Raw genomic sequence first — 15,058 nt, forward strand, 5'->3', positions numbered from 1 at the left:
TACTCTTGCTTCGATGCCACTTTAACAATCGATAAGCATATATAAAAATTGAATAGTACGCATGATGTTTGTTAGTTGAATTGCATTTTGAATGTCGGAAGTTTACACAATCTCCGTGTCTCGCCCAATTACTGAATAAAGATGAAGATCTGCCGGAATACTGCGCACATATAGAATTTCCTCAGAAGGTTTGACACCTTAAATTTTTATGTTCCTGTTTTTAATATGTGCTGACACAGTGCGGTAAAATTTAATTCCAATCGAATATTATTACATGAAAATGAAATTTCTGGCCGTTGACTGGTCCCTTCTCATTCATTTAACTTTGGTTGCCGAAGCTCCCAGAATTCATTGTCAATTGAATAACCGTACCTAGTCAATTGATGTTTTGCTTGCTCAGTTTGTAGTGCCAAGTAGTCTACCTGTTTCATTCTCTTCACTGTCGGTAGTAAGCAAGTGCGAATGAATAGGCATAAACATCAACTCGATAACCTCTCTCCGACCATAATTATAAATAGAGGGTGGCGGTTCTCATTTGAGTTTTCAATTATCACCAGCAAGTTAAAATCTATAATTTCGACTGTTCGAAATGTGTTTCGAAATATTAAAAATGCAAACTGAAAGAGGGAACCATTAATTTATGTTTATTTTGTAATTGATAGTTCAGTTATCATGACTGGTTTACCTTTCATCCATTATCTTGAACCTATTCGAATGTTTAAATAAACCTAACTTGAAAGCTGCTCTCTAATTCAATGGTAAGAGATATTTTATTTCTTCAAAAGATAAAGTGACGGTGGTTTAACCGAGCTTCGGTAAAAGGGAAACGAATGAAGGACGGAATGATGCCCATTCGGTACGACAGCGAAGGTTGTGTGTTAGAATGTAAAGTTTACTGCAGGAGAGTGATCGTCAGTGTGTGCACACATTTGGTTTCAATTGCATTAGATGAAGTTTGACAGCATAATCTGGTGATATTTGTTATTAACCAATTTAGCCTATAAATCCGTACAATTACGTTTTGCATCAATCAATTTGCAAGATCTAATACCACCCTCAAACACTTTGCTTACTAATCAAAGCTCATTTAGGTTCTCCGACTGGGAAATGATGTGTGAGATTTTGTTGTGATCTTGATTTAATATTTAACATTCCAACTTGTAGGATTAGGAGAAAAAACTAGCCTTTTTGTCATTTCTCTCTATTTTACATTTGAAACTCAAATTAACAGCAAAAAAGCTTAATGGTAATCCATCTATCAGAAATTTTAAATTTTTCAACTTGGTGGCCAGTAGATGGATTGGGCATTCGACCAAAAAAGTTCGGGAACCACTGGTTTACACAATTAATCAATTAATCAAAGCGATTATCGATGTCATCGAAAAAAAACGTGTCATCCAGCTAAGACTTTGTCATGGCCCATCCATCTTTTTCGTTTGACTAATTCGATTGTCTTCTGATTTTGTAGAATGGTTTAGGGCCTCGTTATCTTCGCGAATATTTGAAAGTTTTAATAGGCATAAATTGAAAGCATAAAAACAACAACACTTACCCGGACACTTGCACCAATCATCACATCTTGGAAGTGAGTCTGTGGTATGACGTTTACCACGACCTCGACAGCTTCATTCCGATCCACAACAGGAAACCGTTCACCGGATGTTTTGCTGTTTGGTTCACGGCCCTTCGGATGCTTCGCTTGGGCCCGCTTCTCTTCCAATCGGGCGGCCAACTTGTGTATATCTGAACTATGCGATTCGCGATCTGTTTCCGATTCCGAATTGATCGAATGTCGCCTTGAGTAAATCACCGATACCGGCCCAGCGGACTTTGATTGAGCACTACTCACGTGCAATGATCCATTTTCGAAATGCCCTTCGGAGGCCTGCTCGTCCGGTTGTGCAGGAACAGCACTCTCAGTCGCCGTTGGTTGTGCTAGCTTTTTAGCAGGTCTTCCTCGTTGTTTGATCAATTTACCGTCCACTTTTGGAATGGGTTCTGTATCCGACTTTGGCTCGTCCACTGTTTTGGTTACTTTAGACATTTTATTTTTTGTACTTCGGATCGGTGATTCCAATTTTTCCAGTATAATCGAAAGTTCCATTCCGTTAAGCAAGCTTTCCACTTGACTTTGATCGTGTTCCGTAGCATCATCCGTTTCATTTTGTGCGTTCTGCTGAACCACGATGGTCTCGTGTACGCTTGGTTGCCGTGATCGAGACCTCTTGGGAACGTGAATTGCTTCCTCGGCGGGAGTGCAAGGTATATCTGCATCTGTTCCTAGCTCGATCGTAAATGTATCGCTTAGATTTGGTTCAACTGGTTTTGGTGGTAATCGCTTGCCTTTTCTGTTATCCTGTCCGACCGGTTCAACATCACTTTCGGTTGATACCAGCTTACCTCTTAATCGTTTCTTCTTCTCCGGTACGCGTACTAGCTCTTTTTCCTGCGTAGCGATCTGATTCGGTTCCGAATCCGTCACCAAATCGTTGCCCATTTTTTGTTCAAGTGGTTGTGAGATTTGTTGTTGCGTTTGCTTAGTAATTTGATTTTCCGACTCTCGATTCACATCGTTTTCTGCCGGATCATTGCTTTGTACTGCCGTCTGTTTGGCTTTGGATCGAGTCTTCTTCCTTTCCTCATCAGTTCTTAGCTCACCGTCCATCGGTTCTTCGGACGTTTGCTCAACTGATTTTTCTTCAAGTGTTACTTTTTGTTGCGCTTTCTTGCCCTTCTTCAATTTCCTTACACGATTAACATCGTTGTCGGACGATGGTTCGCTTCCTGTAGGATCCCGTTGGCTATCCAACTGCTCTCCATTTACGGTTTCTGTTTGTTGAACCTTGGGTTGAGATTTTTTAGTCGGTTCTCCTCCTGTTTCTTCTGATAGCTTATCCCCAAGCGGTTTTGCCTTTTCCTTATCCACTTTGTTCCGTGACACCAGATTTACATCGTTCCCAGCTGGATCATTGCATTCGACTGCCGCCGTTTGTTTGGCTTTCAATCGAATCTTTGCTTTTCCTTCTACAGCCTTATCTTGATTCGGAACAATTGGAACCTTTTTATTTTTGTCCTCAATACTATCGCTACGTTGAGAACCCATGTTATCCTTTGGACCCGAGGGTTCCGCAGTTTCCGGCGTTATCTGTTTGACTTTTGTACGAGTCTTTTTCTTTGGCTCGTCTTCAACAGTTCTCTGTTCGATATCCGTTCGATGTTCTGGCAGTTGCTCAACGGGTTTATCCTCTTGTGGTAATTTTGGCTGAGCTTTCTTAACATTTTTATGTTTCACTGCCGGCTCACTATCAGTAGGATCCGCTTGCTTTCCACTTTCGATCTCCATAGGTTTCGACTTGAATCGAGTCTCCTTCGTTTCAGTTTGAGCTTCTTCCACTTCATCGTCGGTTTCCAGCTGAGAGCACTGCGATTCTTCTAACAATTGTTCAATTGATTTAGCCTCAAGTATTACTACTGGTTGCATTCGCAAATCATTTAGGTTCTGGGACAGTAGGTTGACATCGTTCTTCTGATTTACACTACTTTCGACTATCGTTTGCTTGGCTTTGGATCGACTCTTTTTCGGTGGATCGTTGATCGTACTAGTTGCTTTACTTCCTTCCACCACAACATTATCGTTCGTCACCGCGTTCGTTCCTAAGCCGATGTGCGTTTGTTCTTCTGGCATTTGCTTAACTGGTTTGTCTTCTGGTGTTAATTTTCTATGTGTTTGCTTAATTTTATTTTTCGAAGTACGGTCTTCGCGAGTACTCTGGGCATTCTTCTCATCCGCCGTGGGCTCAGCAACCTCTGTCACTGTTTGTTTGGGCTTTGATCGAGTCTTCTTGGTCGGCTCTTCTCCCGCAGCGATATCCATCCTCTCCACAGAAGCTCCCTGTTCCGTATTCACTGGTTCATCAGGAGTTTTCTCAACTGGTTTGTCTTCTCGAGATATTTTTCTCGGTATTTGCTTAATTTTATTTTTCGAAACACGGTTTGCATTGTTTTCACGAGTATCGCTGCTCTGTACAATCTTCTCACTCGTAGGTTTGGCAACCTCTGACTCAACTTGTTTAACTTTCGATCGAATCTTCTTCACCGGCTCATCTTCCACAGGAGTTTCCGGTTGCATATTTAGTGGTTCTTCTGGCATTTGTTCAACTGGTTTGTCTTCTTGTGTAATTTTTGTGTGTGTTTGCTTAATCTTAGTTGGCAAAGCCCGATTATCTTCACGAGTACTCTTTTCGTCCGTGGATTCCGCAACATCTGTCACTGCTGGTTTGGCTTTTGATCGAGTCTTCTTCGGTGGCTCATCTTCCGCTGGAATATCCATCCTCTCCACAGTAGCTCCCTGTTCCGTATTCATTGGTTCTTCTGGTATTTGCTCAACTGGTTTGTCTTCTGGTGTTGTTTTCTTATGTGTTTGATTACCCTTATGTTTCGAAACACGGTTAGCATTGTCTTCGCTGCACTGGGAATTCTTTTCGCCCGTGGATTCAGCAATTTCGGCCGCCACTGGTTTCGCTTTCGTACGAGTCTTCTTCGGTGGGTCATCCTCCCTTGGAATATTCTGGCTCTCTACAGCAGTTCCCTGTTCGATATTCATTGGTTCTTCCGACATTTGCTCAACTGGTTTGTTCTCTTGTGTTACTTTCTTGTGTGTTTGCTTAACCTTATGTTTCGAAACACGGTTTGCATTGTCTTCATGAGTATCACTGCTCTGGGAATTCTTTTCATGCGTCGATTCAACAACTTCTGCCGCCACTTGTTTTGCTTTTGGTCGAGCCTTCTTCTTCGGTTCATCTACCGCAGGATTATGTTGGCTCTCTCCAATAGTTTCTTGTTCAACATTCATTGGTTCTTCTGTCCTTTGTTCAACCGGTTTTTCTTCAACTGCTATCTTTTGTTGAACTTTCTTTCCCTTCTTATTTTTCGCGATACGATCAACATCGTTCTCGGAAGGCGCACCACTCATCGGTGGTTGACTTAGTTGCTCGCCGTTTTCGGTTTCCATCTGTTTCGCCTTGGATCGAACTTTCTTGATCGGACCTTTAATCGTTTCACCCACATCTGCAGCAGTATCTTTCGCTTCCCCATTGATATCTTGCTCACTAGCTGTGGTTACTTCTAATACTTGCTCAACTGGCTGATCCTCAAGAGCTACTAGATTCTCGGATTCCTGCTCTACAAGTCTATCGGATTCGATAGCCACTTTATCTTGAACATCCGGTTGCTCACTGATTTCCACTGGCACCTGTTTGGGTTTGGATCGAGCTTTCTTTGTCGGACCGGTCTTCGGTTCTTCTTCTGCAGGAGAATCTTCGACATCCACCACTTCAGGCTCAACTGGTTGAGCTGTGTTTACAATTTCTTGCTCCGTTTCCGCATTGTTTATGATCGTAGCATCCTCAGATGTATCGTTCGGTAGCTCAGTGTCTTCCATTGATTGTTGTTCTTCCTCACTTTGAATGTTACCAGCAGTACTGTCTGCTGTTTCATATTCATTCGATTCCTCTTGCGACACATCGTTATCAGTCATGGAATGCTCTTCCGACACATCATTATCAGCTGTGGACTCCTCTTGGGACACATCGATATCAGCTCTGGACTCCTCTTGGGACACATCGTTTTCAATTGTGGACTGCTCTTGAGACACATCCATCGAAACTGATTGTTCTGTCATGTCATGGTCTTGGGATTGCTCAGAAACGAGTGATTCTTCGACTTCCGGAACCTGTTCGATATTTCCATTAGCTATAGGTTCGTTGGTTTCAACTGTCTCCTGCTCCGTTGCTTCATTCATGCTGTCATCCTCCTCTCCTCCGTGAGCATTAAGTTGTTCTGGGCTCACATCCACAGACATTGGCATATACTGCTGCACATTTAACTTCTGAACGACCACTTTAAGATTTCGTATCTCCGAGGTAACTTCATTGATGTCATTGTTAGACGGAGCACTACTTATCGGCGAGCTTCCATTCTTTGGCTTCGGTTCGACATAGAGTTTACGTTTCGATGCCGCCACTGCATTCGATGCTGGTTTGGCGTACGTTAGTTCTAAATTTTCAAAATACGATGTCGTAGCAGGATCGGAGGCGGGCATCGGCTTCCGCCCTCTTTTCTGAGGTACAATAGTTTTCCGATCGGTCGGTTCAGTCGTTGGGGGATCAACCACGACAACCGGAGGTGGCGGTGGAGCTTGACCACGAAATGATTGAGCTATTTCGACTAGCGTTTCCGATACCTTCTCGAATGTTTTGTTCGCAACGTCGCCCGATTCCTCAGAGTGTTCCGGCTGCAAGCTAGGCATTTCACTCTGAAGTCGATTGATGACATTTTCCTCGTTTTCTTGTATGAATCGACGCTTTGCCGAATCGGTAAACTGTGACGGCGGAGGTAAGGGTCCAATCGGTGTGGAGGGCATAGCTTCTTCACTCAAGGTATCGTTGACTGCCGGCATTGGTGAAGGTAGGTCAACCAAACGATCCGCAGATACTTCCAAATTGCTTGAGCTGATATCCAGCGCATCACGATTTGTTTGATTTGAATGTTGCTGTGATGGTTGTGTTTCCGGTATTTCCTCCGGTAGATTGCCAGAATCCTGTTCAGCCTCGTCATCCTCCTCGTCGTCCCAGTCGGTGATAATATCGACCAGCTGGAGATTGGTTTTGTCGTCTTTGTGCACACAGGACGGTGTCACAGCACCGAACCAAGTTGCCGGTTCTTCGTCGACCACATTGATAAGAGGAGATCCGGGACGCTCCGGAACATCAGCAAAACTTTTCTCCAGATTTGCACGAATTTCCTCCATATCATCCTGCTGCTGTTGGCAACTTTCCGAATCCTCCTCACCCTCGACGCTTTCATCGCTGAACACCTCATCGACGACCTCGAAGTCTGCCTCGTCGAAGTCGCTTTCATTGGATTCTTCGTCGGAATGGGAATAGTAGGCTTCCGGTATAGACGGAGCGGGAGAGATTTCGCGTTGTTCCACTAGCTGTTTGGAAAAAGACACCCGGAATGAGGTTCGTCTTCGCAGTGACACATCGGCATCTTTGAGAATACTTCTCAGACCTGATACATTATTGCTAACATTAGGCGGCGTCGAGTCGCCTTCCTGATAACTCGCGTCGATCGGTTCACTTTCGTCGGAGGTCATGATGTCTTCGGCCGGTCGAGAGAGGCCATTTTCCAGTATGTGGAAAGTAGTGCTGAGTTTTCGTGGCTGGATTGGCGGATGCGGAATTACTTTGGGAGATTCGGTAATGTCTTTCGGTGGACTCGGTGTCTCCGGAACAATAACATCTGGCGACGGCGGGCGATTTTGTTTTTCCAGCGCTGTCAATTGTACAGCATCTGCCAGTGTTCGTACCACGATTACCTTCGCTGGGGTGCTATGCCCTGGCACAGCTTGTGAGCATGGGGCCAGTATCTGATGAACGTCAGCCACATCGGGCTCCTCTTCTATTGAGATGGGTATTTCCACTGTTTCTACCGGTTCGGGTGGCACAACTGTTTGTAGTAACTCATGAGGGTTTACAATTGGTGGCGAATCTCGTTCCAAAATCGGTGAGATTGACGTTGTGAATGTCGATATTCGACTGAGTGCATCGTTCCCATCGGGTTTCGGGGTACTGGACGCGAGCTGCTTCAACAACTCGCACTTGGCAGCGTTTGTGCGGTGATACTGGTTTATCATTACCTGACGGGCAAGGCTTACTGCCGGCGATTTGGGAACAGATTTGCTTCCGCATCCAGCGCCTTCTTCTGTCACAATCGCGGCGGTCGGTACTTCATTTCCACCATTCGCGGCCCCTTCCGAAACCGGTCCTGCTTCCGGAGACGATGACGGACCTTCCATCGCATCTTCATTCTGAGTGCATGGAATAACGTCTTCCGGTGTGTTTGGCAGCGGATGTGGATCCGAGGTGTCATTGTCGAAATTGAACTGTGGCCGTCTCTGTAAGGAGACAGAACATGGACGTTACCCATCCGATTGTAATCAGAGCCAATCGGCCACCACTCGGTCCACTATACTTACCGCTGTAGCAGCGACCTGTTCGAAAATGTTGTGCAAACGCATACGGCCTCCCGTTCGTTTCTTTTTAATATACTCCACCAATCTGGCTCCATTTGAAGATTCGAAAATACTGTCTTGAAGCAGATTATCGATGTCTGACAGTCGAATGGGTACCCTTTGAAAGAAAATAACAGAAGAAAGCAATTAGATGCGTAGTCATTGAGAAAAAAAAAGAAACAACTGTTCCGTTTCTCGTATGAAACTATAAAAAGAAGTGAGACACGAATCGGCACTTCCGTAGGTCCGTGCTTCAACAATAGACGACCTGATTCACATTGTTATTTTAACACTTCGATTATTAAGTCTCCTATTTAACAGACAGATGGCGTCACTAATTAAATAATCCCTCTAGCGTTAAATAGAGACATTCTTCAGATGAAATCTGTTAAAATCTCATGATAGTTGCTTCATCCGTGTGTTAGTTTTTGCTTTTATTTAGACTCCCATTGCGCTTTAAGTGCAAGCAATTAATGACTTGACAAATATTGTCTAGGCTCTGCTTCAAGTAAATCAACCATTATTGACCGACCGATTATACACCACGCTCTGGTCGTCCGAATGAGGCCGTTGTTCCGGAAATCGTCTCAAAAGTTTACTCCAAAGCAAAGTAAAGTCCTGACATTACATTCCTTTTGTGGAATTTGGCCTTTCTGTTTCATTGCATGGCTAGTACTATGGATCCTACTGACACTAGGAATCCTTCCAGGTCGGGGCTCGAACATACGACAACTGGCTTGTAAGACCAGCGCCCTATGCATTGAACCACCAACCCGGGACAGTTTACTACATCGTTATGGAAGCTGGAAAAGCCAAGTTGCAGGAAATAGCTGGCATCGTAAAGATATCAAAAAGAAGTGTATTCACATTTTGCCGTCTCCGAGAATAATTGTCGGTTATATCACTTATATGAATATATCTCCGGGACCGAAAGTGAACTTGATCTACAACTAAAAGTAGCTTTCAAATGAGCCTAAGTTTGTTGAAATCGGTTTAGGCATATCCGAGAAAATTGAACGGAAAAATTATTTTATGTCGGTTGAAGACTGTCCCAGAAAGTATGGACGCACTTTGATTTCGCTGTAAGTAATTCACAAGTGTTAGATATTCAAATTTTATTCGATATACTGATAACATTAGACTACTACAACAGAATATTATTCTCAACATTTGCTACTTAGCCATTGTAGTCTAACTGGCGCACCTCCTTGCGAACGTTCCTCATTAAACTCCGTACAGACTTCTTGGCGACAAGTTTTGACACTTTTTTCCAATCTTTTTCGAACTGTTGAATGGTTTCGGCTGCCGAGACATGTTTCCTAAGATGTGCCTTCGTTAATGCCCAGAATTCCTCAATTGGTCGAAGTTGTGGGCAATTTGGTGGATTCATGTCTTTTGGGACGAAAGTGACATTTTTGGTAGTGTACCATTCTACCGTTGATTTCGAGTAGTGGCAAGAAGCAAGATCTGGCCAGAAGACAACAGGATCCTTGTGGCTTCGAATCATAGGTAGAAGTCGTTTTTGTAAACATTCCTTGATGTATATTTTTCTGTTCACTGAAGCAGGGGTGATGAAGGGTTTCGAAATCTTACCGCAGCTACAAATTGTTTGCCAGACCATAGCTTTCTTAACAAATTTTTCGACTTCAATCGATGTCTCGAACTGGTTTAACACTTGCCCTTCTCGCACCGTATAATATTGTGGTCCCGGCAAGGATTTGTAATCGAGTTTCACGTAGGTTTCGTCGTCCATGATTATGCAGTTCAAATTTCCAGCAAGAATCGTATTGTACAGGTTTCGAACCCTCGGCCTGATCGATGCTTCTTTTTTCGGACTACGTTCTGGTTGTTTCTGCTTCTTATAGGTTCGAAGATTCAAACGTTCTTTAGCACGAAGAACATTTGCCTTCGAAGTACTCACTTTTTTGGCCACATCCCGAATTGAAACCGTCTTCTTTTGCTCGAACGCCTTCAGTATACGTTTATCCAACTGAGGGTTAGCAGGACCTTTTTTTCGACCCGTTTTCGGTTTATCCTCAAAGGTGCTATCCTCATCGAACTTCTTGATTGCATTTTGCACGGCTTTTTTCACTTACTCCTTCCATTTTTGCTATCTTTCTCAGTGACAGTCCGCGTTCTGTGCACCATTTGTACACAATTTTTCGACGTTGTTCTGCTGAAAGTCCACGCATTTCAAAACAAACTAATGAAAACAAATAAACAACTGCACAAGTGGTTAGAGAAAAGTGTAAACAACAGGACGCAGCCATCAAAATTGACAGATTCTGAACCATTGGGAAATGGCAGCGGTTTTTGGTTGCGTCCATACTTTCTGGTCTTTACGTCACTTATACGATTATATCTCCAGAACAAGAAACGACAGTCATTGGATTTTCGAACTTGATTCACAGCCCAAGAGTAGCGTTCAAATGAGCTTTTAAAAATCCGACCTACCATCACAAACACACAGACATGTTATGATCTTGTTGAGATGAGACGAATGATACGAAACATTAGAGATGTCCGGTTCTCTGATCAAAAATCGATTTTTCCAGCAATTCTATTACCTTTTTTAGAGATAGGAAGAACGACTTGCAAATAATTCAAAACCACCGTAGTTAATTCGTAACTAATTAGTAACAAATTATAAAACGGGTTTTGAATTGGTTTTCAAGCTTGTTTAGGAGTGGTATTTAGTAAACTTCATATGAACTTAGCGAAACACTCGTAAAAATAAAAAAAAATGTTTTAATCCTTCTATTGACATAATCGAAAATAAGCTATCCACATACATTTGTGTTGTACGCATGTATTTGTGATGGTTTTTTATGCTCAGATCACAGCATGTTGTGCGTTTGGCTGTCAGCTTTCGTTTGTTTACTTGTTTGTGCGGTTGAAATTCTGCGTTTTGAAAATGTCGCGTATCGAAAAGGAAGTGAATATTAAGGTTCTGGACACATGGCTAAGTGAGAAGGGTATTACTATGCGAAAATTAGCGAAGCAAAAAATTCTTTCGATGAGCTACCAGGAAGAAGCAGAAAACCCGGTTCTTCCAACCCGAAACTGGACCAGAAAGTGGTATCTCTAATCATGAAGAACAAATCAATGTCAATACGTGATTTGGCCAAAAAAGCAAGAACGAGTGTCGGAATGATCCAGCGTATCAAGAGGCGAAATCACCCAAGAAGCAGAAAATCTCGAAACAAAGTGTAGAACAGAAGAAGAGAGCAGCAACAAGGGCCCGGAAATTGTATTCGCGTCTTTTGCAGTGTCCGGACGCATGCGTTTTGATGGACGATGAAATTTATGTAAAGGACGACTCAAAAACCCTTCAAGGTCCATAATACTTTACTGTCTGTCATTGTGAGCGATGTGGACAGGTCGATTCAAGTGGAGAAATTCGGTCGAAAGGTACTGGTATGGCAAGCAATATGTTCCTGTGGTTTGAAGTCAACCATTTTGTACACTACCGGCAGAGATGGCATTTCACCAGAGTGATACACGCTGGAGTCAGATTCTTGTCCACACCGAGGATGCAAAAAACGAAGCACCGCACAAAGAGGAAAGCGCACTTCTTCTCAGTGTCGAATAGACAGCATTTGAGTGTATGCTTGTGGTTAAAGCAGCTGGCGTGAGTTAAAACACATTCTCTTCACATGAATCGCTCACACGCGCTCTCGTCTAAATACACCCAAGTGACCACTGGCGTGTGATGGTGAGCGAACACTTCTGTGAACTTCAATTAATAGAGAGTAGATCTGGCCTTGCTATGAAAAATTTGCAAGGAAAACCGAAAATTTTACGATAAATTGTTTTATTTTGCTGATTTTGCGTGTCCACGCTTCTTCTACGCAAACCATACAGCAGAGCGCTCACCGGCGTGTACACCTCTGTGAAAGTATCTGCATCGACCTCAGAGAATTTATTAGCTAATGCTCTAGCACTTTGGTACGATTCAGTGGAAGAAGTAAAAGGAAATAAACAAACGCACTCATGATGCGTGCACACTTTATACAACAGTGGTGAATAAATGTGAAAGAGAAGAGCTCTCGTTGAAGTTGTCAGTGCGAGGGGAGAAATTTTGCTTGCTCTTCGTCACACAGAGGAGATAGACATCTCTGACTACCGGAACTATAAATGCAGAAATCTATCGATCTGAGTGTCTCTAGAAGAGATTGCTGTCTTTATATAAGAAGCATAGTACACCTCCACTGTTTTGGCCGGATCTAGCGTCGGCTCACTATGCCAAAACTACTCTCAATTGACTTACGGAAAAGGGTATAAATTTCGTTGAGAAAAACATCAATCCACCAAATTGCCCTCAGCTTCGACCCATCGAACGTTACTGGGCAATCGTGAAGAGGGTCTTCAAGAAGACTGGTAAGGCAGCTGAGGACATGCAGGAGTTTAAAAAAATTTGGGCTCAAGCGTGCAAAAAATGCGATGCAACACATGTCCGGAACTTGATGAAGAGCGTTCGATCAAAAGTTCGAAAATTCGTGAAAGAATAACTTAAATTTCATCCGGTTTTCATTATGCTCAAGTTTAATCTCGTACAATAAAGGATCAATTTTTAGTTTGAATAAAATATCGTTTTTTATCATAATTTTAAAGAAAAATTTGTGGATAGCTCATTTTCGATACACTCCTTACTCATAGAATCATAAATATTACTAAAGGATTATCACATGAAATTTCATTTGGGCATGAACCAGCATAACCTTTTCAAATCCAAAGCTTTGATCCAATCTTTGAATATTTTCCGTTTTTCGTATCGTAGTTTTTGAACTGCGGTTTGAAAGTTTAAGCTCTCATCACCTTTTAATTCCGAAACCAGATGTCGGATCCGGATGAAATTCAGTAGTTTTGTATAAAACCATGAGACCTTTCATTTTAGCTTAGGAAAATCGGCGCAGTCATCTCTGACTATTCGTAGTGAGCTACATTTGAGAATATTGGACCACTGTTCTCGGCACTTTGGAAACTGAGGATTAGTATAACTGAAGTGAGATTATTTGGATATTTATGAACAATTGCAGCATAACACCCTTCGAAATCAATTTTTTTAATGCTAATCACCCTGTTATTAGGGAACCAACAGTTGTACCAAGATATAATTCAGGACTTTTGTACGGCGTTTGTGAACCTTTCATTTGAATCTAAGTTTGTGAAAATCATACGAACATTATAATCGGTTTTCACAGTGATTGCATAACCATACTATATGAGCAAGGCCAAAAATGGCAAGACAACAAATGCAAAACGACCGCAACTAATTAGTAACACTTCACTGGGTTTCGTTTTGTTTTCACATTTAATCAGGAGGAGTGCTTCGTTAACTAAATATGCACAAATTGTTCATCTATTTGTGTTACCATCGGAGATAGGCACTTCGCTAAGTTCATGTTCATATTAACTTAACTGTGCTGAAGGCTATTCCAACTCGTGATGGTTGGTTGATGGTCGGAAACAGTGGTCAAATATAACAAAGATGAACTCACTACGTTTCATAGAGGGATGGAAAAGCCGATATTCACAAAATTTCAAATTCAAATGAATGGTATTATACAAAACTTTCAAGTTTTGTTCGGATTCAACTTCCGGTTCCGGAAAATAATGCTTAAACATTCAATTCGTTGTAGAGGATAAAGGCAAAAATAGCTGTAATGGTGCCTTTCTCATTAAAGCATAACATTTTACGATAAATCGATGCAAGCTTCATATTGGAGATTTTGACTATTTGTACCCAGAACCAAAATCCGGAGACAGTTGCTGTAAGTTTTGAAATCTGGTTTGAGATTCTCGTACATTTATGTCGTAAATTATATGAAGGCTAGACATTTCTGCAACTGGAAGTCGGATGCGGATAAAATTCAACAGCTTTGAATGGAACAATAAACTATTTATTTGAATCGAAGTTCGACCGATTCAGCCACAGTAAGTTTGTTTGGTTATAAGTTATAAAACTTGCACGCTAGAAGAGTTTACGAGCTTGTTTTAAAGAATTTGTTCCATGTTTAATGCCTACTAATGAATTTAAAGAAAAATGTCCTCTCGTGCTCTATTTCGATTAAACCAATTAAATGAATGAAGCATAATTCTGCACTCCTGTTACTTTTGAATATGAAATTCAAGCTAAACAGGATATTACTTTTTCATCAGCTGCATACAACATGTCTTACGATTGTAATTTGAAATACATTTCGGTCACTACACCATCGACACGGCTGTACAATTTAATACACTTCGTTAAAAAGTTGCATAACCGTTCTATATGAGAAAGGTAGAAACATTGATGCAAAAATATTCAAATGCGGAGTGATGAAAAAGGTATCATCTAACTGCTTTGTGGATTGAATGCGGTTAAATTTCGCGAATTTCTTTGAACGATAAAAAGTGAAGCCCTTTCAACGAGATAATACAAGTTATCACGATTTCCAGTAGCATTATATATGAGAATACGAGTGATATGAGACATTACACCAGAAGGAAAGCCTTGCTATGACATTCCTTCTGTGGAATTTGAAACAGAGTTCGCAAAATGAATACTACGAATCCTACTAATACTAAAAATCCTTCCACCAGGTCGAGGCTCGAACAGTCGATAACTGGCTTATAGGATCAATGTCCTATGCATTGAACCGCCAACCCGGGATGATCATTACATCACTAGGAGGATTAAAACTATGAGATTGATTTCGCCAAAAACGATCGATGAACCGATAGTCAATTTGTAAATTTTTTTATTATATTGCAAACATCACAAACATTTTTGCCACTCGCATTTGTTATGCAATCACAGTAAAAATCTAGTTTTCATTTGAAAAAGCTTAGAAGATTATAAAAAAGTTCTATTTCTGATTCCAGAGATAAAGGTTGATCAGTACAAAAATTACATTTTCAAGATTTTTTTTATAGGTGATCAAGCAAAATGAAACAGTTTTAAGAATATAAAACTGATTAGCAAAATTAGCATTTCCGGTT

General features: G+C 41.7%; 1 protein-coding gene across 3 annotated transcripts in view; it reads right to left on the minus strand.

Moving 5' to 3' along the window:
* The window catches only part of LOC131433032 (titin-like), a 28,753-nt gene that overhangs the window by 6,077 nt on the left and 7,618 nt on the right, over positions 1-15,058 (minus strand). For all 3 annotated transcript variants that reach the window (XM_058599759.1, XM_058599757.1, XM_058599758.1), the window contains exons 2-3: positions 8,039-8,192; positions 1,553-7,957 (exon numbers count right to left, since the gene is read on the minus strand). In XM_058599759.1, the coding sequence (XP_058455742.1) occupies positions 1,553-7,957; positions 8,039-8,192 (6,559 nt within the window). The remainder of the gene's footprint in view (positions 1-1,552; positions 7,958-8,038; positions 8,193-15,058) is intronic.

Source organism: Malaya genurostris, chromosome 2, assembly GCF_030247185.1.
Source record: "Malaya genurostris strain Urasoe2022 chromosome 2, Malgen_1.1, whole genome shotgun sequence".
In the NCBI taxonomy this organism is placed as follows: domain Eukaryota; kingdom Metazoa; phylum Arthropoda; class Insecta; order Diptera; family Culicidae; genus Malaya; species Malaya genurostris.